The sequence below is a fragment of the Mustela nigripes genome, chromosome 4, assembly GCF_022355385.1.
Source record: "Mustela nigripes isolate SB6536 chromosome 4, MUSNIG.SB6536, whole genome shotgun sequence".
Classification (NCBI taxonomy): domain Eukaryota; kingdom Metazoa; phylum Chordata; class Mammalia; order Carnivora; family Mustelidae; genus Mustela; species Mustela nigripes.
In genome coordinates, this window is record NC_081560.1 from 176,847,719 (window position 1) to 176,871,145 (window position 23,427).

Genomic DNA, 23,427 nt, shown 5'->3' on the forward strand with positions numbered 1-23,427 from the left:
GGCCCGGCCCGGGTCGCCGCGGCGGTGGGCTCCATTTGCCGAGGACAAGGTCAAGAGACCGAGAGGCGATGCCCGAGTGCGACTGCAGGGGGCCGAACAGAGGCGACGGCGACTGGGATCTGTCCCTCCAGACCGGGGAGCGGGACTGGGGCAGGCGCCGGTGAGGAGGAGGAGAAGCGGCGGTGGCGGCGGCGAGGTTTTCTCCGGCCGAATTGCACCCCCCGCCCCCCGAGCATCGCTGTCCGCGCCCGCGAGCGCAGCCCGGCCGGTCAGGGGCGCCCGAGAAGATGGAGCCGGGGGGCCGGGCCCGCATTGGCCCCCCGCAGCCGGCGGCCCCGGGGCTGTGGAGGGCTCGGCCGGCGGGCGGCGGCGGCGGCGGCGGCGGTGGCGCCTCCTCCTGGCTGCTGGACGGGAACAGCTGGCTGCTGTGCTATGGCTTCCTCTACCTGGCCCTCTACGCGCAGGTGTCCCAGTCCAAGCCGTGCGAGAGGACCGGCTCCTGCTTCTCGGGCCGCTGTGTCAACTCCACCTGCCTCTGCGACCCGGGCTGGGTGGGGGACCAGTGCCAGCACTGCCAGGGCAGGTTCAAGTAAGTGTCTTCGCGACCCCGCACCTCAGCCCTGCCCCGCACGGGTCGTGCCCCCTCCCATCCTCTGCGCCCCCGCCCTCAACGCGGCCTCGGGTCCCAGCGCTGGGAACCGCCCGCAGCGCGCCGCCTCCCTGCAACCCAGGCGCCCCGGGGCACTCGAAGCCCTCGTGATGGTCCAGGTGTCCGCAGCGGCTTCGGGTCCCTCGCTCTTGAGCATTTATTTCCATACTCAGTTACGGTGCCAAACACCATTTTTGTTAGGTCACTGTTTTTTAATCAAAAATGCAAGTAACTCATGAAATACTTGAACACTGCGAAACATTCAAACAATGCAGAAGTGTAAAGGTTAAAGTTACGGGCTACCAGTACCTCCCTCTCCTCCCATCCTAGTCCTCTCTAGAGGTAACCACCGCGAACATTTTAGTTTATTTAGTATGATAATTGTGATCCTAAGAGTTTATGATGGGCTTACTCTGTGCCAAACACTGTTAAGCGCCTGACGTGGATTATCTCATTTGTCCCTCACAACTCTGTGAGTTCCTAGGATGATTATGCTGGATTTACAGAGAGAACTCGAGGCAGTGAATTTAAGTCATTTGCCCAGGATTACACAGTACTAAGGGCAGAGTTCTTCCAAGTCAACTAGCCTAACTCCAGAATGTTTACTTTTAGCCGATATACTATGTCGAATTTGCTACGGCAGTTTTGATTGGGAATACAAGAGTGACTTTGGGTAACATAAAATGATGAACTATGTGGGCTTTTTTAATGCAGGGAAGGTAATGGGTTTTTCGAACTGTTTATTTCACTATCAGCTGTTCTGTGAGAGCATCACTTTGGTTTTTCTCTGAAGCTCAAGGCCGTAAGGAGTTTGCTTTACAACAGCAAGGGTACCCTCCCCCTATTGGCTGATGTTTATTACCTTCCTGCCTGATATGAGAAGAAATGGGTGAATTGGGGGGAATAGCAAGGAAGATAGTTGAGGTAGCCATCTGACAATTTGCAGATAGCAGTCACTGAGTCAACTTCTTAGATTTCTAGATAGTTACTGTGAAATTTGCTGGCTGTTTTGCGGCTCTGGAATTACACTATGTAGATTCCGGATATTTATTGTCAGGATGACAGCAAAATCTCAGTGAAGTGTCTCGGTCTCTAAGGCAAAGGTAGGAAGTATGGTTCACGTTATTAATGGATTATAGGAAAATGTCCTGAGAGTTTTAAATACAGCATATTTTCCATTTATTTAAACTATTGCTAATTTAAACCATGCCCCTTAAAACTTGTGAAACTGTATTTTTTAAAAGGGCACTTTTAAATTTTAGGTAGATCCTACTATTTAAATTAATTTACAGTGGTTTTTGGAAGTGAAATCTTAAAATGAAGCTTCATGAAATTCATTTGTTTCAATAGACTGAAATGTTTTCTCGCTTCCTAATAAATTAATATAATACTGTAGTTTCTTGATACTTTTTTTAATTTGAAAGAGGTGTTAATTAAAAGTTTTATAAAGTGTTTCAAGATAAGGAAAGATATCTTATTGAATTGTGCTTGTTGGTAGCCTTTTTTACTTAAGTGTTTTGAAGCTTTGGCTATGACAATTACAGCTAGCCTTTTTATCAAGCAAGAATTTTGAATATATAAACTGGCAGCCAACAATGAATGAAGCTGCATCCGTTTTTTACCTCTTTCTGTAGGTAGGAAGATAACCCATTGTATGTGTGATTTAGGGATTTTGGCCTTTTTGTGGATTTGGTCTATATATCTAAAGAGGACAGAGATTGCTATGATTTTGAGAGGCTCCTTTCTACATTTTATGGTAGTGGAACTTGTTAATCAGCTAGCTAGATCAGCAGCCTTCAACCTCGCTAGCAGATACTGTCTCAGTTAGTAGGAAAGATCACAGATCAAGTTAAACTATCTTAATAACATAAGATGCCGTTCATAAACTTTACACATTAGTGAGTAAAATAGAAATAGTTTCTTAAATATAGTTAAATAACAGTTAACCCTGAATTACTCATTGAATATAAATCATTTCCTTGGAAACTTATTTCCTATGATTCATTGTACTCTATTGGTAAGTACTTTTTCATTTCTCTGTGGAATACAGGCTATTAATTATAGTAAATATAACTGGTACTATTCCATCTTTTATGTATACTCTTAGGGGTAAAATGTGGTATTTAATGTTAAAGGGAAGAATCAATTTAGAAGAAAAGAATTCTTCATGGTAAAGTATATGCTAAGCTAAAAAAGGTTTATTTGAGGATGGTGGCTTCTGTTATTCAGCAGTTGAAGGAATAACAGTGGGAAAGACTAACTGGAAATTCTCACTTCATTAATTATCTTGAAAATCTTTTACTAAGCTGAAGGATAGTAACCTAGCAAACAGATATAAAAAATGATCAATCTTGGTAAGCAGGTGTCAAAATTAATTGGCTGGTTCCATGGTAACTTAGTTTTTTTCCTACCGTGGGGATTTCACTAGGGAATAAGAGAATTCTTCAAATGGTTCTTTAGAATGTAAGATTGATGGTAGGTGGGTGGGGGAATGCAGAAGCAAATATGGTATCAAAAGTGGTACTTTAGTTTTCTTAGCACTGATTTCCATCTTCAGTTTCTATTTAAAGAACAAAACACTCAGAATTATAAGCCATTTCTCACATAGGTAAAAATGAATACTTATCTTTGGCTAAAACTAGGCTGAAGGGTTTGGGACTGAGAATCAGAAAGGACAGTGCCAATATGAAATAGAAGAATTAAGGATATAATATATGCTAACTTGGATTCTATTTACTTGAATTAGGCTAGTATAACATTAGACTAGAAAACATTTTACTATGAACTTTATTTAAATGAATGACATTCTCTTTTAGAAAGTAGGTCTTTAGAATTATTTCTGTAGAGTAATTGAGATTTATATTTATATAAATTTATATTTTGTGTTCAGACTTGGACATTTTCTTGTTAATGTGACATAGGAAACTATGACTTCTAGTTTGTAAGCAAAATAAACTACATTAATGATCTTAGATGGGAAAATATCTCACATTGTGAACAATTTCTAAATGTAAATTTATTAAAATTTTTATTGAATATTTTTCTAAAATCATTTTTACATCTTATTATATGTTTAATGTGTATATAGATTTTTTTTTAACCTTTTAGATTAGTCAAATGTGGATACCAAAATTCTCGCATATATAATGGAAGTATTCTATTTCTTCTGACAGCCTGAAAATGGGGATATAATAATGAGGAACTTCATTGCTATTATACACAGAAAGGGGCAGGGTTAAATATGTAAATATGTTTCCTTAGCTTTTGGTAAGAAAACACACATTTCAATCCTTTCTATTAAGACTAGGAAAACTGGGGACACCTGGGTGGCTCAGTGGGTTAAGCTGCTGACTTCGGCTCAGGTCAAGATCCCAGGGTCTTGGGATTGAGTCCCGCATCGGGCTCTCTGCTCAGCAGGGAGCCTGCTTCTCTCTCCACCTCTGCCTGTTTGTGCCTGTGTTCGTTCTCTCTCTCTCTCTGACAAATAAATAAGTAAAATCTTTAAAAAAAAAAAAAAAAAAGACTAGGAAAACTGTCAGTAACTATAAAGTTGCACTGAATGCTCCCTGACCTCTAGTCTGTATTTTTTCATTTAAAATTTTAATGTTTTTACCCATAAAATTTTAAAAGTTTTTATTTAAATTCTAGTTCATTAACATACAGTGCAGTATTAATTTCAGGTGTTTAATACAGTGATTTAACACTTCCATGTAACACCAGGGTCCTCATCCCATCACCTATCTAACCCATCTTCTCCCCACCCCCTTCTGTAACAGTCTTATTTATTTTATTTTAATTGATTAACTTTTTTAGCAGGAGAGAAAGAGTGTGTCGGGTGTGCGGACAGAGAAAGAGGGGGTGATAGAATCTTTTTTTTTTTTTTTGAAGGTTTTATTTATTTGATAGAGAGCAGGAGCTAGCTGGTGTTATGGTGGGTGGGGAGGGGCAAAGGGAGAAGCAGAAGCAGACTCCCTGCTGATCAGGGACCCTGGGATCATGACGTGAGCAGAAGGAAGATGCTTAATCCACTGAGCCACCCAGCCAACCCGAAAGAGAGAATCATAAGTGGGCTGTACGCCCAGCAAGGAGCCCATCGTGGGGCTTGATCTCATCATACTGAGATCTTGACCTGAGCTTCAGTGAAGAGCCTGTTGCTTAACCCACTGAGCCATCCAGGCGCTCCAGTCTTCTTTATTTAAACTAGGATTATAGGGGCACCTGGGTGGCTAGGTTGGTAAGCATCTGCATTTGGCTCAGGTCATGATCCCAGGGTCTTGGGATTGAGTCTCACATCAGGCTCCCTGCTCAGTGGGAAACTTGCCTCTCCCTCTGCCCCTGCTGTATTCCCCCTTTCTTTCTTTCTCTGTCAAATAAATAAATTAATAAAATCTTTTAAGAAAAGGGGAAAATAAGATTATAATATGTAATTATATCCATGGGTTCTTTTTATGTTATTAAAACAATTACAGAGTAGAAATTTAAAATTAGAGTATTTCTAAGACCTAAATTGATAAAGTAAGTTACGTGGAGTAACATGATTTTCAAAGATTTTATTTATTTATTTATTTGAGAGACAGAACAAGCATGAGCTGGGGAGGGGAAGAGGGAGAGCAGGATCTGGTGGGTGTGGGAGAGGGGCAGCAGGAGAGGGTCAAGTGGACCCCCAGCTGAACATGGAGCCCATCCCGGGCCTTACAGCTTTTCTATGTGGTATGTAGTAGTATCTCATTGTCGTTTTAATTTGCATTTCTCTAATGAGATGATGTTGAGCATTTTGTCATGTGCTTATTTGCCATCTGCATATCTTCGTGGTGAGGTATTTGTTCAGAACTTTTGCACACTGGGGCACCTGGGTGGCTCAGTCATTCGCTGTCTGCCTTCAGCTCAGGTTATGAACCCAGGGTTCTAGGATGGAGCCCTGCATTGGCCTCCCTGCTCAGTGGGAAGCCTAATTCTCCCTCTCCCATTCCGCCTGCTTGTGTTCCCTTTCTTGCTTTGTCTCTGTCAAATAAATAAATAAAATCTTAAAAAAAAAAAAACTTGGAGCACCTGGGTGGCTCAGTGGGTTAAAGCCTCTGCCTTCTGCTCAGGTTGTGATCCCAGGGTCCTGGGATTGAACCGGCATCGGGCTCTCTGCCCAGCGGGGAGCCTGCTTCCTCCTCTCTCTGCCTGCCTCTCTGCCTGCTTGTGATCTCTGTCTGTCAAATAAATAAATAAAATCTTAAAAAAAAAAAAAGACCTTTTGCACATTAGAAAAAAGATTTTTTTTTTCTTACTATTCATTTTTATGTGTTCTTTACATGTCTGGATACTAGTTCCTTTTCAGATACATCATTTGCAAATGCTTTTTCCCAGGCTGGGGTTTTCATTCTCTGAACAGTGTTTTCAAAGAACACAACTTTTAAATTTGATAAACTTCAGTTTATCTTTTTCTTTTATGAAATTTACTTTTGGTTTCGGATCTAAGAAACCTTGGCTTAAGTCATAATTTCTCTTTAATTTTTTTTTCTAGAAGTTTTGTAGTTTTAGATTTTACATGTAGGTTTATAGTTCATTTTGAGTTAATTTCTGTATATGTAAGAGGTATGGGTCTCTATGGATCTCAGTTCTTTTCTTTTTCTTCAGGGCCATTTTAAAAACACTATTCTTGGGGCCTATGGTGGCTCAGTTGGTTAAGTGTCTGACTCTTGATTTCAGCTCAGGTCTTGATCTCAGGGTGCTGGGATTGAGCCCCACACTGAGCTCTTCTGCTCAGCATGGAGTCTGCTTGGGATTCTCTGTCTCCCTCTTCCTCTGCCCATTGCTCACTCTCTCTGTCTCTAAAATAAATAAATAAAATCTTTAAAAAAACAAAAAAAAAAACCCAAAAAGACTCTCCTTTCTCTGAGAAGTCACTTTGTATCTTTGCCAAACTCAGTTGTTCACATTTCTGAATTCTCTGTTCCATTGATTTCTTTGTCTATTTGTACATCAAGACAATAACCTCTTGATTATTGTAGCTTTCTAAGTCTTCACGTCAGCAAGTGGTAAGTCCTTTAATTTTGTTCTTTTTAAAATTATTCTGGTTATTCTATTATTTGGTTATTCTGGTTCTTTGCATTTCCATATGAATTTCAGAATCAGCTTGCCAATTTCTACAAAAAAAAAAGCCTGCTGGGATTTTACTTTGGATTGTGTTGAAGGTGTAGATGAATTTGGGGGACAGTTGATGCCTTATTAACATGGAGTTTTCTGACTCCTGAACCTGGTATATCTCCTTTTGTTTAGGTCTTTTTATTTATTTATTTACTTATTTAAAAAGATTTTTATTTATTTATTTGACAGAGACACAGTGAGAGAGGGAACACAAGCAGGGGGAGTGGGAGAGGGAGAAGCAAGCTTCCCGCTGAGCAGGGAGCCCGATGTGGGGCATGATCCAAGGAACCTGGAATCATCACCTGAGCCAAAGGCAGATGCTTAACAACTGAGCCACCTGGCACCCCTGTTTAGGTCTTTTTAAATCTCTCAGCAGTCTTTTAAAATTTTCAGTGAACAGGTTTCACAGTGTTTGTCAGATTTTTCCTTAAATATTTCACTTTTTTTGATTATATCCTTTTTAATTTTGATTTCTGATTGTTGCTATTATATAAAAATACAACTGTTTTTGTTTATTAATCTTATACCTTTCAATCTTGCTAAACCATTAATTATAGATTTCTGTAAATTCCTTATGATTTTCCAAATAGATAATTGTGTTGTTTGCATATAAAAATACCTTTGCTCCTTTCTTTACAATCTTGGTGCCTTTTCTTTTTCTTGCCTTATTTCACTGGCTGGAACCTCCATTGCTGTGATCTATACATGGGATGAAAGTGGTCAGCTATATGCTATTCATGATTTAGGGGGACAATATTTTAATCTAAGCTAAGTGTAATGTTTCTATAAGATTTTTATAAATCCCTTTTATCACATTGAGGATGCTTCCTTCTGTTCCTAGTTTGATAAGAGTCTATTGGAGATGGATATTGGATTGTGTTTTCTGCATGTGTTGAGATCATCATATCATTTTTCTGATTGTTCATTGATATTATGAATTCTATTGCTTAGTTTTTAAATGTTGAACTAATGTTAAATTCCCGAGATGAGGACCATCTGAAATGATATATTTTCTTTCTTTATATATTATTTGGATTTGATTTAAAATTTTGCTTAGAATTTTTGTGTATATGCTCATGAAGGATATTGGTCTGTTAGACCAATTGGTCTATTAGAATCAGTGTAATGCCAGCCTCACAGAACGAGTTGGGACCTTCCTGTTTACTTTGCTGGAAGAGTTTGTGTTGAATTGGCATTATTTTTTCATTATGTGTTTGGTAGAATTCACCACTGAAGCCCTTGAGGCCTGGAATTTTCTTTAAGTCCAGATTCAATTTAATTAATATAAATTTCTTTGACTTAGCATATTCAACTACAAGTTCAATTTATATAATATATAGAGAGAATTTGTTAAAATTTATTGGCCAGAATATTGCCCATCTTGGGAAGCATTCCTTGTGCTTGTGAAAAGAATGTGTGTAATGGGTAGAATATTCTATAAATTTAAGTTAGCTTGAGTCGATTTCTGGTTTTGTTCGTTTTCTAAAACCTTTCTGATTTTCTGTCTACTTCTATTAGTTATTGAGAGGGAGGTGTTAAAATCTTCAATTATAATTTTGCATTTATCTATTTCTCCCTGCAGTCTTATCTGTTTTGCTTCATTTATTTTGAAGCCCTGTTATAGTGTATGAAATTTTATATCTTCTTGATAAATTGACCCCTTTTATCATTATGAGAGGACTATTGAAAAGATGATCTGGGGCGCCTGGGTGGCTCAGTGGGTTAAGCCACTGCCTTCGGCTCAGGTCATGATCTCAAGGTCCTGGGATGGAGTCCCATGTCGGGCTCTCTCTCTGCTCAGCGGGGAGCCTGCTTCCTCCTCTCTCTCTGACTGCCTCTCTGCCTACTTGTGATCTCTCTGTCAAATAAATAAATAAATAAAATCTTTAAAAAAAAAAAAAAGAAAAGATGATCTTTTTTTTTTCGTGTCTTTGTACCTTTGTTGAAAATCACTTGGGTAAGTCTATCTCTATATTTGTATCTTGATTCACTTCTGTTCCTTTGGTCCATATGTCTGTCTTTTTGAGAGTCTCTTTTTTGACTATTGTAGCTTTGTAGTAAGTCTTGAAATTAGATAGAGAGATTCCTATAAGTATTTTTATTTTTGAGAATTCATTTAGTTATTCTAATTCATTTGCTTTTTCACATTTTAGAATCTGTTTATCAGTTTATCATTTCAAACACTGGGATTTTAGGTGGTATTGTGTTGACTTGAGATCATTTTAGGAAGAACTGACATCTAAACAATACTGACTTCTCCAGTCCATTGACATGATATATTTCTTCATTTATTTATGTTTTCATGGATTTCATGCATAAGTATTTTGTAGGGATATATATAGATCCTACAGGTATTTTGTTAGATTTATACCTAGTTTATGTTCTTTGATGCTATTGTAGTTGATACTGTTTCTTTTAATTTCATTTTCTATTTGTTCATCTTTATTATGTGGAAATAGAATTGATTTTTGTATATTGAATTTGTATCTTGCCTGCAATGTTGCTAAACCCACTTAGTTTCAGTAGCTTATTTGATTTGCTGTTATTTTGTTGAGGATTTTTGCTTCTGTGTTCTCAAAGAATAGTACTTTATAATTTTCTTTTCTTGTAATGGGTTTGATTTTCTTGTCATAATGATTTTGTTTGATTTCTTATCATGGCCTATAAAATGAATTAGAAGGTACCTCTCTTCTTTTTTCTGGAAGAATTTATGTAGAATTGGTATTACTTTTTTTCATCAATGTCAGTAAAATTCATCATCATTTAGTTCTGTGTAATACCCAGTGTTCATCACATCATGTGCCCTCCTTAATGCTCAAATGGACCAAAGAAAGATCCTGGCCCTTTCTTTGTGGAAAGGCTTGCAACTATGAATTTAGTTTTTAAATTAGATGTAAAGACGTTCATTTCCTTGGTTTCTTTTTGAGTGCATTTTGGTAGATTGTCTTAGAAAGATTGTCCATTTCAAGTTTTCAAATTTGTGAGCATAACATTTGTACAGTAAGGGTCCCTTATGATTTTGAAGTCTGTGGAATCTTTAGTAATATTTCTTCCATTTCTGATATTGGTAGTTTACATTTTCTTTCTTTTTTCTTGCTTAGTCTGGCTAGATATTTATTGGTGTTATTGATCTTTTCAAAGAATATGTTTGGTTTCATTGATTCCTGCTATTTTTTCTTTTGTTGTTATTTTCAGTTTCATTGATTGTTGCTTCCTTTGGTGTTAATTTTCTTTTATTCTAATTTCATAAGATGAAAAGTTCACATTGTTAATTTGAGGTGTGTCTTCCTTTCTAATGAAAGTTTTTTAATGCTGTTTGTGTTCTTCTAAGCACTGCTTTGCTGCATCTCACATACTGATATGTAGTGCTTTCATTTTTATTCAATTCAATATACTTTCTGATTTTCCTTTAGACATTCTCTTTGGCTTATGTAGAACAATTTTGTTTAACTTTCAAATATTTGGATATTTACCAAAGACTTTTCTGTTACTTATTCCTAATTAAAGTCCATTATGTTCAAAGGACATTCCTTGTATGGTTTTAGTTATAAATTTATTAAGACTTGTTTCTGGGGGCACCTGCATGGCTCAGTTGGTTATGACCTTTGGCTCAGGTCATGATCCCAGTGTCCTGGGATGGAGCCCCACATTGGGCTCCCTGCTCTGCGGGAGGCCTGCTTCTCCTCCCACTCCCTCTGCTTATGTTCCCTCTCTTGCTGTGTCTCTGTCAAATAAATAAAATCTCAAAAAAAAACTTGTTTCTGGAAAAAAATATGGTGTATTGTGGTGAATTTTTACATTTGCAATTGAAAAGAATATATATTCTTCTGTTGAGTGAAATGTTACAGAAATCTCAATTAGGTCATGTTGGTTGTAATTGTTCACATATTCTTTATCCATACAATATTCCGTCTAGTTTGGTCGATTACTGAGAGAGGAGTGTTGAAGTCTCTAATTGTAACTATGGATTTGTCTGTCTCCTTTCACTTCTGTCAGTTTTGCCTGTGTTTCAAAGTTTTTTTGTGGGTTCATATACGATTAGAACTGCTGTGTTTTTTGGTGAGTTGACCCATTTATCATAGTATCATTTTCTTCCTCTTTTTCTTTGGTAATTGTTTCTGCTTTCAAGTCTTCTTTGATATTAATAGCTACTCTATTATATATACGTATTTCAATCCAATCTAGTTATCTCTTTCTATCTGTTTATTGAGGCTTTTTACATTTAATGTATTTGGATATATTTTGGCATACTATTTTAATTTGCTGTTGGCCCTTTAGGTATATGTCTTTTTAAAAAAACTTAAGTTCAGGGCGCCTGGGTGGCTCGGTGGGTTAAGCCGCTGCCTTCGGCTCAGGTCATGATCTCAGGGTCCTGGGATCGAGTCCCGCATCGGGCTCTCTGCTCAGCGGGGAGCCTGCTTCCTCCTCCTCTCTCTCTCTCTCTCTCTCTCTGCCTGCCTCTCTGCCTACTTGTGATCTCTCTCTGTCAAATAAATAAAAAATCTTTAAAAAAAATTTAAGTTCAATTAGCCAACATATAATACATCATTATTTTTGGTGTAATTTTCAGTGATTCATTAGTTGTGTATAAAACCCAGTGCTCATCACATCATGTGCCCTTCTTAAAGCTCATTACCCAGTTACCCCATCCCCCCACCCAACTGCCTTTCTCCAATCCTCAGTGTGTTTCCTGGAGTTAAGAGTCTCTCATGGTTTGTCTCCCTCTCTGATTTCTTCCCATTCAGTTTTCCCTCCCTTCCCCTATTGTCCTCTGCACTGTTCTTTATGTTCCACTTATGAATGAAGCCATATTATAATTGTTTTTCTCTGACTTATTTTGGGTATATGTCTTCATATTATGTTTTAGTGGTTATGCTAGTATGTTAGTAATTACAGTATGCATACCTAACTTTTTATAATCTATTCAGAGTTAATATTATTTTTCTTCAGGTAATAAGTTTTAGAACTCTATTTGTCCATTTATCTATCTCCACTGACCTTTGCTATAATTGTCATATACATCACATCTATTTGCATGGCAAACCCTATTAGATAAAGTTATAAATTTTGCTTTCAGCAATATACATATTTTAAAGAATTAAGAGGAGAAAAATTGTCTTTTATATTTTCTCAGATATCTTCTCTTTCTTTTGCTCTTTGCTTATCGCTAGAGAGAAATTTCCTTGTAGGGTCATTTCCCTTTAGTGTGAACCACTTTTTTGGAAGGGTCCATTTCTTTTCAAACATGACTGTTGCTGATGTATTTTCTTAAAAATTTTTTTGACCTAACAATACCTTTATTTTGCCTTGTTTAGTGAGGGATTTTTTTTTTTTTTTTTAAAATTTGTCAGAGAGAGAGAGCACAAGCAGGCAGAGGCAGAAATGGGCTCCCCGTCGAGAAAGGAGCCCTATGTGGGACTCGATCCCACGACACTAGGATTATGACCTGAGCTGAAGGCAGCCACTTAACTGACTGAGCCACTCAGTGAGGGATATTTTTACAGGAACAGAGTCCTAGGTTTTCAATTCTTTTCTTTCAGCATTTTAAAACAGGTTGCTCAATTTTTTTCTGGCCTTTCATGATTTCTGATGGGAAGTCTGCAGTCATGCTAATTGTTTTTCTCCTATGTATATAATGCTATTTTTCTCTAGCTGCTTTCAAGATTTTCCTACATTTTTTGTTTTAAGCAGTTCAAATTATGTATCTGGATGTAGGTTTTTTAAAATTTACCATGAGTGGTAGGGTTTACTGAGCTTTTTGAATTTATATTTATGTCTTTCACCAAAATGGGATTTTAGAAAAACCATTATTTCTTTTAATATATTTGCAGTAGTCTTTTTTGTTTCTTCTTCTGGGACTTCAGTGACACTAATGTTAGGTTTTTGATTTAGCTACACAGGTCCTTGAGGTTCTGATCCTTTTCTTTCTTTTTTAAATCTTTTATCTTTCTTCAGATTGTGTTATTTCTTTTGAACTATCATTGGCTTCACTGACTATTGCCTCTGTTATCTGCATTTTGCTTTCGAACCCATCCAGTCAGTTTAAAATGTAGGATGTGGTATTTTACATTCTTAACCTTTCCGTTTTGTTCTTTTTGATGATTTTTCTTTCTTTGATGAGAATGTCTCTCTTTTCATTTCATTTTATTGTCTTTACCTTTGTCTCGTGGCATCTAGTTATAATAGTTAATGTCTGTCTGATGATGCAAATTTTTGATCTTAGGATTTTCTGACATCCATTGATTATCTTTTTCCTTGAGAATTGTGTATATTTTCCTAGTTCTTTGTATGTCAAGTGATTTTTGGATTTATTCTGGACATTATCAAGGTTATTTTGCATAGGTTATGGATCTTGTATGTTCTGGGGAATGTTGATTTATTGATCTATCTATTTATTTGTTTATTTTTATTTAGTAAGCAACAAATCAGTTAGGTTCAAGTAGCAAATTCTCTGTCATGCTTTCTGAGGGCAGTGAATATAAAGCCTTTGGATCTGAATGCACGCATGCGACTCAGGGATTATTCTGAGACTTGTGCAGTGTTTTAGTTTTATTTCTCAGATCCTTCATTAAGCTGCTTTTGGGTCTGTTCCTCGTATGGGCTGCTCAGATTGATTCTGAGTCCTATGTGGGTTCATACACAGAATTAGGGGATTTCCATCTTCAGCAATCTGTTACTTGGGACATCTTGCATACTCTGGTAGCAGGGGTACTTTTTCCCAGCCATTTTTAATGGAAAGACAGAATTTCTCCTTTAAGAGTCCATCTGTATGTGTATGTATTGCTGCCATTCTTAAGGTTTGCCATCCTTTTCATCTCTATGGCCATTGTTTTAGTAAAGTCCTGAATTTTTCTCTACTGGGTTGTTGCAGTAGCTCTTTTAATTCATTTTTCTTCTAATTTCCCCCTTGCTCTTCTCTTCTTTATTGCTACCAAAGTTTGCTTCCTAGAATAAAAATTTTATTATATCTCTTCTTTTCCTGAGAGCTAGAATATTTAAAGCAGTGACTCTTAAGTTTTCTGATGACATATCTATTGTCATAGATTCTTGTTTTCTAGCTAATGTGTCGTTTTCTTCTGGCTTTCCTTATTTTTTTCCTTTTAAATTTTCAGAAATATGCTTATGCTATGTGTGGGTATGGAATTCTTTGAGTTTTTCTTGTTAATTGCTCTGCAGGTTTATATCTTTTTCAGAATTTGTAAAATTTTCTGTTACCATTTTTTCAGCTACACTCTTTCTTCTTTCCTTTGACCCCAAGGAGACAAATATTAGATCTTTGTTACTGAATTCTAGGTCACTAAAGCCCTATTCCGTCTGTTTTCTTTCTATTCAGGTTGGATAACTTTTATTTATCTATCTTTATGTTCATTGATTCTTTCCTCTGTTATTTCCATTCTGTTATTGGGTCCATCTTGTGAACTGATACAAAAAGTTTCATTTATTGTATTTTCCATTTTATTCTTTATGTCTTCTGTTTCTTTGCTTGAAACTGTATTTCTATATTTGTTTTGAAAGTATCTGCAGCTTCTTGTTATATTATTTTTCTGATAGCTGCTTTAAGATTCTTGATAGATAATTCTGCCATCTTTACCAGAGCAGCGATGGTAACTTCTGATTATCTTTTTCAGATGAGTTGAGATTTTCTTGTTTCTTGGTATGGCAAGTAATTTTGGATTATATCCTGGACATTTTGAGTATTGTGTATGAAATTCTGATTCCTATTTAAAAATTATTTTTTAGGAGGCAATCAACTTGTTCTGGTTCTGCCTACATGACCTTCACTTTTTTTTTTTTTTAAATATAACAGCTTTATTTAGTTGTAACTTATATAACATAATATTCACCACTTTAAATGGCTCAGTTGTTTTTAGGATATTCAGAGAGTGATGAGGCCATCACCATATCTAATTTTTGAAATTTTTTTTAATCATCGCACAAAGAAACCCCATTTCCATCAGCACTCATTCTGTATTTCTCCCACCCAACAACTCCACTAATCAGGTAGCCACTAATTTGCTTTCTGTCTCTGTGAACTTGCCTCTTGTGGACATGTTATATAAATGGGATCATATAATGATTCTGTCTTATGTCATGAGTTTCTTTCACATAGTATGTTTTCAGGCTTCATTCATGTACCATGTGTCCATTCCTTTTTATTGCTGAATAATATTCCATTGTATGGATATTCTACATTTTGTTAATTCAGTTATCAATTATTGGACATTTGAGTTGACCTTTGACTATTATGAATAATGCTGCTGTGAATTTTTGTGTACCAAATTTTTGTGTGGACATAGGTTTTCATTTTCATTTCTCTTGGGTATATATGGAGGAGTGTGCTTGTACATTTTTGTGCTGAGATTCGAATGCCAGTTTAGTTTCCAAAGCCTTGGTTGTACCATTCTGCTCTGCCCTGTTTGTCTGCTCCAAAGAGACCATTCTGAAATGCAGGTGATATTCCATACCATAGTTAAATTCTAAAACTTTTTTGCTTTGTTGGTTGAGGTCTATTTCACATATGGGCTACCTGAGGGTGTACCCAGGACTTCATTCACGGATTTGAAAGATCTCCCTTTTCATCATCTTCATCTTTCTGTAATCCCTTTCCCTTCTCTAGTTAGGAGGATGAGGGGTGCTGACTCTGCTGTCATTTGCATAGTACAGGGTAGAGATGGTCTACCCCAGGATCTCTGCAGCTGCTGCAACCCAAGTGATGAGCATCAGGGCTGCTGCCTCCTTGCTGGCACTTATTTAGTGCATGGCAGAGATCACTGAGGGATCCTACCTCCACATTTTCTCCCAGTGGGGAGGGGAAGGTACTTAGTATTTTTATAGGAAACATGTAAACATTTTTTTTTTAAAGCACCGTGTACATTAAGAACTCTCAAGTTGATTCTCTGTGTCTCATAAAAGAGTAGAAACTCTAAGAGCATTTTCCATGTTTTGATATATTTTTTATATGAGTTTTTGTAGGCAGGGGGTGTTTAGCTTTTACAAAATTCTCAAAAGTGATCTCAGATCTCCAAATGGTAAGAGTCATTGTATCATAGGAAAGAAAGTCAAATAATGGTCACCTTATATGTATAGCTTGAAAACTTATTTTTTCAAGACATGGAATGGTCTCAAAAGTAGTTTTTAAATATATTTTTTCAAAAAGCTTAGGAAGATTATACAGCAAGGATAAAAGATTCTTCCTGTTTTTAATTGCTCAAATAATCCAAACATTTACATCTATATTACACATAGAAACATATAGATACAATGTACATTTATATATATTTACATATATTACAAATATATTTATATATTATGTATATACATACATATACCTGATGTATTTCTGTAAATACATATCAGAGTGATGGGGAATAGTCTATATTCCTCTATGTATGCATCATCGCTTTACATACTCTACTTTTATTTGCTATTTGTATGTTGTCTTTCCCCTTTTATAGCCATATTGTCCACTCTGGCAGTTACTAGCCACATATATCTATTAAAAGTAGTTAAAGTTAAATTTTAAAGGGTCAGTTCCTTTGTTGCACTGGCCATATCTCAAGGGCTCAATAGCCACATGTACTGAGTGGCTCCCATATTGAACAGTAAATATATAGAACTGTTCTATCATTGCAGGAGGTCCTAGAAAGCATTGCCTGGAATGTAAGGTCCAGGAGGGCAAAGACAGTTTCTTTTACCATGTTTTTCCTCCACTTTTTATATTAACGGCTTTACTGAGATATAATTTATATATCATAAATCTCACCAGTTTAAAGTACACGATTTAATGTTTTTAAATACTTAGAGTTGTGAAACCATAACCATAACTTTAAAACATTTTGTTATTCCATAAAATAACCTGAGCAGTCACTTTCTATTTTCTTCCCTACTCCTTAGCACTAGATTGCCACTAATCTACTCTTTAGAGATCTTTTAAAGTTCACTGTTCTTATCCCCCATGCCAGGAATATTGCCCCATTTAATAAATATATTTGAATCAGTGAATGACTATGTGTATATATTTTTTCTGTAGTCTACTTAGGGAGAAAGTCAAACTATATAAGTATATTTTTATCTGTGACTTAAAAAATAATTTACAGGGTATTTTATATAGGTAGTATAAAATCAGACTAATCTTATACTTTAGATATATGAAAATTAACTTTCATAATGATGTTCCTGAGGTATTTAACCATCCTGAGTTATGAAGACACATTAGCTCCAGAAACTTAGTAATATAGTAAGTGTGGTAAGCATAATTTTAAGAAGATCCTCTTGACTTTTGTCCCCTGGTATTACTGTCATAGTTGTGTTATAAAGCTGAAGGGAGATTATTTGAGTAGACTTAAGTCACATAGCCCTTTAAAAGCAGTTTTCTGAGGTTGCTAGTAGAAGGGGAAGTCAAAGACTGGAGGTACTAAGAGAATTTGACATACCATTGCTGGTTTGAAGATGGAGGGGGAACATGTGGAAAGGACTGGAGAGTGGCCTCTGGAGCTGAGAGCATCCTTGACCAATAGTTGTCAAGGAACTGGGACTCCGAGCCCTATAACTCAAGGAACTGAATTCTGTCAACAAGCTGAGTGGGTTTAGAAGTGGATTCTTTTCAAAAGGTTGTAGATAAGAGTCTAGCTCAGCTAGTGCTCATCTGAGTCCACAGGGACTTCTGACTTATAGAACTGTGAAATAATAAAGGTATGTTGTTTGAAGCTTCTATGTTTGTGGCAATTTGTTAACAAAGCAATAAAAAGAAACAAATTCAGGAACACATTTAGCAACAAGTCATTGAAAAAAGGTATTCTTGAGTTTCAGTTAATCATACTGTTTAGTTAACCAGAAAATTAAATTAAATTACTTCCTTAAGCATGATGGTGAATTGAGTTTTATTATTTTTAACAGCAGTAATAATGCAGGATGATTTGTGAGTTTAGTTTTTTATCATGCTTTGTTTACTTCCCTCTCCTTCCTCTCTTTGGTCTGCCATGAATGATGGGAATTAACACTGAATGGTTGGCATACGTTTACTAATTAATATTAATTAATAAATTAATATTAATATTAATTAATTAATTAATTAATTAATTAATATTCTTGAAGATGCTTTGATATTTTAGCTATCTGATCTATTTGGCCCTGTTTGATCCACAGGATACTATTCATTCACACCATTCATTTCATTCTGAAATACTACTTGAGCCAAAGGTAACGATTATATCTTTAAGACAGCTGAACACCTAAAAGTGAATAGGAAAAATATAGACAGCTTAAGGCTTAAAAATGATTAGTAGATGTGAAGTCAGTTTAGCCAGAAGGGAAAAAGGTTCTCCTTATTTATTATTAGACGGTAGATGAATTTGAGAAGAAGGATACAATGGGGAAGAGACTGCATGACTAAAAAAATTGCTTGGGTTGTATAGTTATCTCAGTGACTTAAGGCAATGCTGAGGAAAAAAAATGCTTAATAGGCTAGAATCCTCATATTTGGGACTATAATTGTTAGAATTTTTGAGTTCAGAATTAGTTGATAAATAGGCTTTGAAGTTAGATCATTAACAGTTAAACTAACAGGTTTATGGGTGCTAATATGGAGAACATGATTTTTTTTAATTTAAAGATTTATTTATTTGAGAGAGAGAGAGAGAGGGTGCACATGTGCACATCGTGGGGAGGCGTCGAGGGAGAGAAAGTCTTAAGCAGACTCTGTGCTGAGTGTAAAGCCTGATACAGGCCTGAGATCACGACCTGAGCCAAAACCAGGAGTTGGATGCTTAACTGACTGAGCCACCCAGGCGCCTCTGGAGAACATGACTTTGATTCATGTGTGGCCGTAATGGGCTATCTAATATTTCACTTCAAAATTAAATTTACCTGCAACCAGAGGTAAGCAACTGCTGGTCCATGTTTCTGGACAGGGCTCTTAAATGCTTGGAAGAAAGTAAGCATAATGCATTCCCTCAGCCTGCAGTTGGTACAGCTTTCAACATCCCGTTTTTTTCTCCTTAACCTTACCAATCAGAAGCCTCGCCTTCTCCATTGAGGAAGAAGGAAGGAGTGAGATATGGGCAGAGAGGTGAAGAGTGTCACTCTAATTAAAATCCCTCCCCATGGAAATATTAGGAATGAGTAATATATTCTAACAATCAGTAAAAAATAAATAAGTACAACTGAATCAAATTTTTTCAAAATGAAGTATCTTGCCTGGTAACTTAATATCTTTCCCTATGCCTGTAGCCTCTTTACTCAGTATGAAGTCAGCTTTACAGTAAGCATATTTAACATGGCCAGAAATCTTGAAGTAAATGCCTAATTATAATATTTGTCCAACAACCTGATGTTCAAATATTTGAGCAAAAGACTGCTGAGTACCCGATTGCCTGCTATCAATTCCAATATAACTTAAGCACAGTTAAGTATTGACACACAGCAGGTAAAAGGTTAAAATGCTGAAATCTTTTTTGATACTGGTCTTAGTAACATCTATCCTGAAGGCACTGTTTGGTCTTGGCAATTATTTGAAGCCTGGTTAAGATTGGGAAAGCTATGCAGTGGGAATGCAGTATTTTAAAGGAAGGTTTGATTTGCCGGAGGAGAAATGGTAATGGTCTTCCAGTGGCAGTCCAATAGTAGTCAATTATTTTTCACCCCAAATCATGCAAAGGGTGTGGTATAAACAGCTCCTTCCTCTTCCACTAGATGTGAGAGCTGACGAAGCACATACTATTTGCTACCACTGAGGCCAGTGAATAGAGGGATTTTTGTTAGTGTGTGCTGGTGTCAGTTAACTACTGTAGTCAGGTTGGTTAGTGTACTTACACGGGGTAATACCTATTTGGCCAGGATATAGTTTGTTCAAATTTGTGTTAAGTGGGATGGTACCCAAGATGATTTACTGGAATATGGGAAGAAAATATTAGGATTTCTAGTAATGTTATTTTTAATTTTGATTTTTAAAATTTATACTTTATAGTACAAAATATTTATTTTAATTAAATTTAATTTTTTTAAGTAGGCTTCATTCCCACTCAGAGTGGAGGCCAATGTGGTGTAAGAACTGAGCTTAAATCAAGAGCCAGACACTTAACTGACTGAGCCACCCAGAGGCCCCTAGTACACAATATTTTAAATAGTACATGTATATTTACAGGTAAATATACATATACTTGAGTTATGTAATAAAAACTTTTACTGGGGGCGCCTGGGTGGCTCAGTGGGTTAAGCCGCTGCCTTCAGCTCAGGTCATGATCTCAGGGTCCTGGGATTGAGTCCCGCATCGGGCTCTCTGCTCAGCAGGGAGCCTGCTTCCCTCTCTCTCTCTGCCTGCCTCTCCATCTACTTGTGATTTCTCTCTGTCAAATAAATACATAAAATCTTTAAAAAAAAAAAACTTTTACTGACAAGGGAGCATGTAATTAAGGTTTGAAGACTACTGCTCTAGCAGGTGAGGTCACTTAAATTTTTATTAGGAGTTGGATGGATGGAGAAGGCACACTTAGAAGTGGAGGATACAGGGGCGCCTGAGTGGCTGAGTCAGTTGAGTGTCTGCCTTCAGCTCAGGTCATGATCCCAGAGCTCTGGGATCAAGCCCCACGTTGGGCTCGCTGCTCAGTGGGGAGCTTGCTTCTCCCTTTCCCACTCCCCCTGCTTGTGCTCTGTCTCTCTCTCACTCTGTCTGTCAAATAAATAAGTAAAATCTTTAAAAAAAAAAAAAAAGAAGTGGAGGATACACAGTGCTCTGTGAAGAAAAAAGAAGAAATGCAAGGTCAACAGTGTAATACAATAATGACTGTGCAGAAAGGAAAAAGAATAGTTAATACCAATGAATATAATCTTTAGGTACTCTTTACTTTGTTTAACTGTATAAACTGTTAAACAATATTTTAATTAAAAACGTTTTTTTAAAAAAGACTTCCTTATGAGGATGGATTGCAATGGTGACTGTGTATAAAGATTCCCCAAATGGATTCAGCTATTCTTTGAGTAGTTATTGTCAACACTAAAACCATATTTTTTTTTTTTTTTTTTTTTTTGAGCAGAAGAATTTTATTTGCATTTGTTCTGATAATTTGATTTTCAAAACAAAGAAATCACATATTTGGAGGAAAAATTTTTAAAAAGATTTTACTTATTTATTTGTCAGAGAGAGTGTGTACAAGCAGGGAGAGCAGCAGGAAGAGGGAAAAGCAGGGAACCTGCTGAGCAGGGACCCAGATGCGGGACTTGATCCCAGGACCCTAGGACCATGACCTGAGCTGAAGGCAGATTCTGAACTGGCTGAGCCACCCAGGCATACCAAAACTATGTTTTTTGATAAATAGGATTTATTACCTCAGAGACTTTGTACCATTTAAACTACTGATTTTTTTTCTCATTTTTATGATGTTTTAATCAAATTTTGTATTCATACCAAGGATAGAGAACAATATAATTGATTTAGTTTTAGTTTTGTTTAACGTTTGTGTTGGTTTTCTTAACAGTCCAGTGTGTTTATTTGATCATGCACTCTAGACTGGGCAGTTTTAGCTAGATGAGACCTTTGAAGACATATAGGCACGTGACTTGCATCTGGACAGGGATTGGCAAACTTCTTCTATAAAATGCCAGTTAATAGATATTTTAGACTTTGCAGGCCTGATAGTCTCTGTAGCCACTGCTCAACTCTGCTCTTGTAGTGTCTTAGCAATCTTAGACATGTATAGACAAATGTGTATAGTAGAATTCCAGCAAATCTTCATTTACACAAATAGGCAATGGGGCAGTAGATTGTGGAGCTGTGATCTAGATTAACATGTCAGTATGGCTCTCAATTCATGAACAGGAGCGCCACAATAAAAAATACATCAGTTGTTCGAAACTTAGAATACATTGTAGAAACAACATTAGGAGTGGCAAGTTCAGTGTCTGTGTTTCTGTGGGGACAGTTTCTGAAAACCTCTGCAGATGGGCCATACTTTGTTTCTTTGTCTGCTTGGTAATTTTTTTGTTAATTTTTGTGATGTGATAAGGCTAGGATTAGAAGCATCTCCCTCTTTAGGTTTTTTGTTTTTGTTTGCATATGTGGGTTGTAGTTCATGATTTTTCTAAACTACTTTTGTAATGCCTGTATTCTTTATTGCATATGGTCTCTAAAGTCTCTGTTCTTTTAGCTTGTGGTCAGCTAGTGTTTTGAGATCGATTTCCTTGAATGCCTGGAGCCAAGGAAAAATGAATAACTCTCTAGTCTTTGCAGATTGACTCTTTCAGGGCACTCCTACAGTTGCATAGCTAGGTTGTTTATGACTCTACCTTAGCCTTAATTTCCTTTTTGCTTTCAGTCTAAAAGTTAACCAGAGGTTAAATTTCAGGTCTTTTGTGAGCATGTAGTCTTCCCTGGGAATGCATGTGGCTCCCCATGTTCCCTTGTATGGGCTTACATACTGGATAGTTTTTCAGTACCCTAATTCTTCAAAGAGTCTCTCTCCAGATTTTTCTCCCAGCTGTGTGGTGTATCTATTGTTTGCTTCCACTGTGACCTTTTGCCTCATGCATCAGGGTTGCTGGTATTTGCCTTTCAGAGCTTTTAAGGAATGCCTTCTGTATAACTGCTTTCTTTGCTCTGAAGGGGTTTCATGTTAGGCATAGGATGATTTTCACGTTTTATCAACAAATGATTTTGTTAATTAAATGTAAAAATTTTAGGTAAGTTTAAATTGCTCAAAGGGTTAATGCAATTAAATTTATGGTTTCTTCCTTTAACCACTCCAGGTAACCATTGAATCTATCTTCTCCCATTCTTGTAACCACTGTCATCTGGATTTCCTTATGGTCTAATCATTAGACATTCCCCATTGATCCAGTGAATGAGCTGTAGTCCCCCAACAGAGGAATGCTATTTCCCGAGCCTCCAAGTCTTTATACATACCTCAGTCAGAATACTGTTATATATATTCTTTTTATAAAGTGCTAGATTAAATTTGATTATATTTTAAGATTTTTTCATGATGGATTATTCATAATTTTCTTTTATTCTGTTGGTTTCATCGAGTTGTACTGTTTAAAGAACCATTCCTTTCATCTAAAATATCAATTTTTTATTTTTTAAAATTTTAAAAGAATTTTTTAATTTTTTCATAAACATATAATGTATTTTTAGCCCCAGGGGTACAGGTCTGTGAATTGCCAGGTTTATACACTTCACGGCACTCACCATTGCACATACCCTCCCCAATGTCCATAACCCCACCACCCTCTCCCGACCCCCCTCCCCACAGCAACCCTCAGTTTGTTTTGTGAGATTAAGAGTCTCTGATGGTTTGTCTCCCTCCCGATCCCATCTTGTTTCATTTGTTCTTCAAACCCCAAACTCCCCACGTTGCATCTCCACTTCCTCATATCAGGGAGATCATATTATAGTTGTCTTTCTCCGATTGACTTAGTTTGCTAAGCATAATACCCTCTAGTTCCATCCATGTCGTCGCAAATGGCAAGATTTAATTTCTTTTGATGGCTGCATAGTATTCCATTGTGTGTGTGTATATATGTATATATACACATATATATGTATATACATATATACACACACACACCACATTTTCTTTATCCATTCATCTGTTGATGGACATCTAGGATCTTTCCATAGTTTGGCTATTGTGGACATTGCTGCTATAAAC

General features: G+C 36.8%; 1 protein-coding gene across 3 annotated transcripts in view; it reads left to right on the forward strand.

Moving 5' to 3' along the window:
* Nucleotides 1–206: 206 nt before the first annotated feature.
* Nucleotides 207–23,427, forward strand: part of ATRNL1 (attractin like 1) — an 806,361-nt gene continuing 783,140 nt past the window's right edge. For all 3 annotated transcript variants that reach the window (XM_059398662.1, XM_059398665.1, XM_059398663.1), the window contains exon 1: nt 207–589. In XM_059398662.1, coding sequence (XP_059254645.1) covers nt 288–589 — 302 coding nt within the window. In that variant the 5' untranslated portion in view covers nt 207–287. The remainder of the gene's footprint in view (nt 590–23,427) is intronic.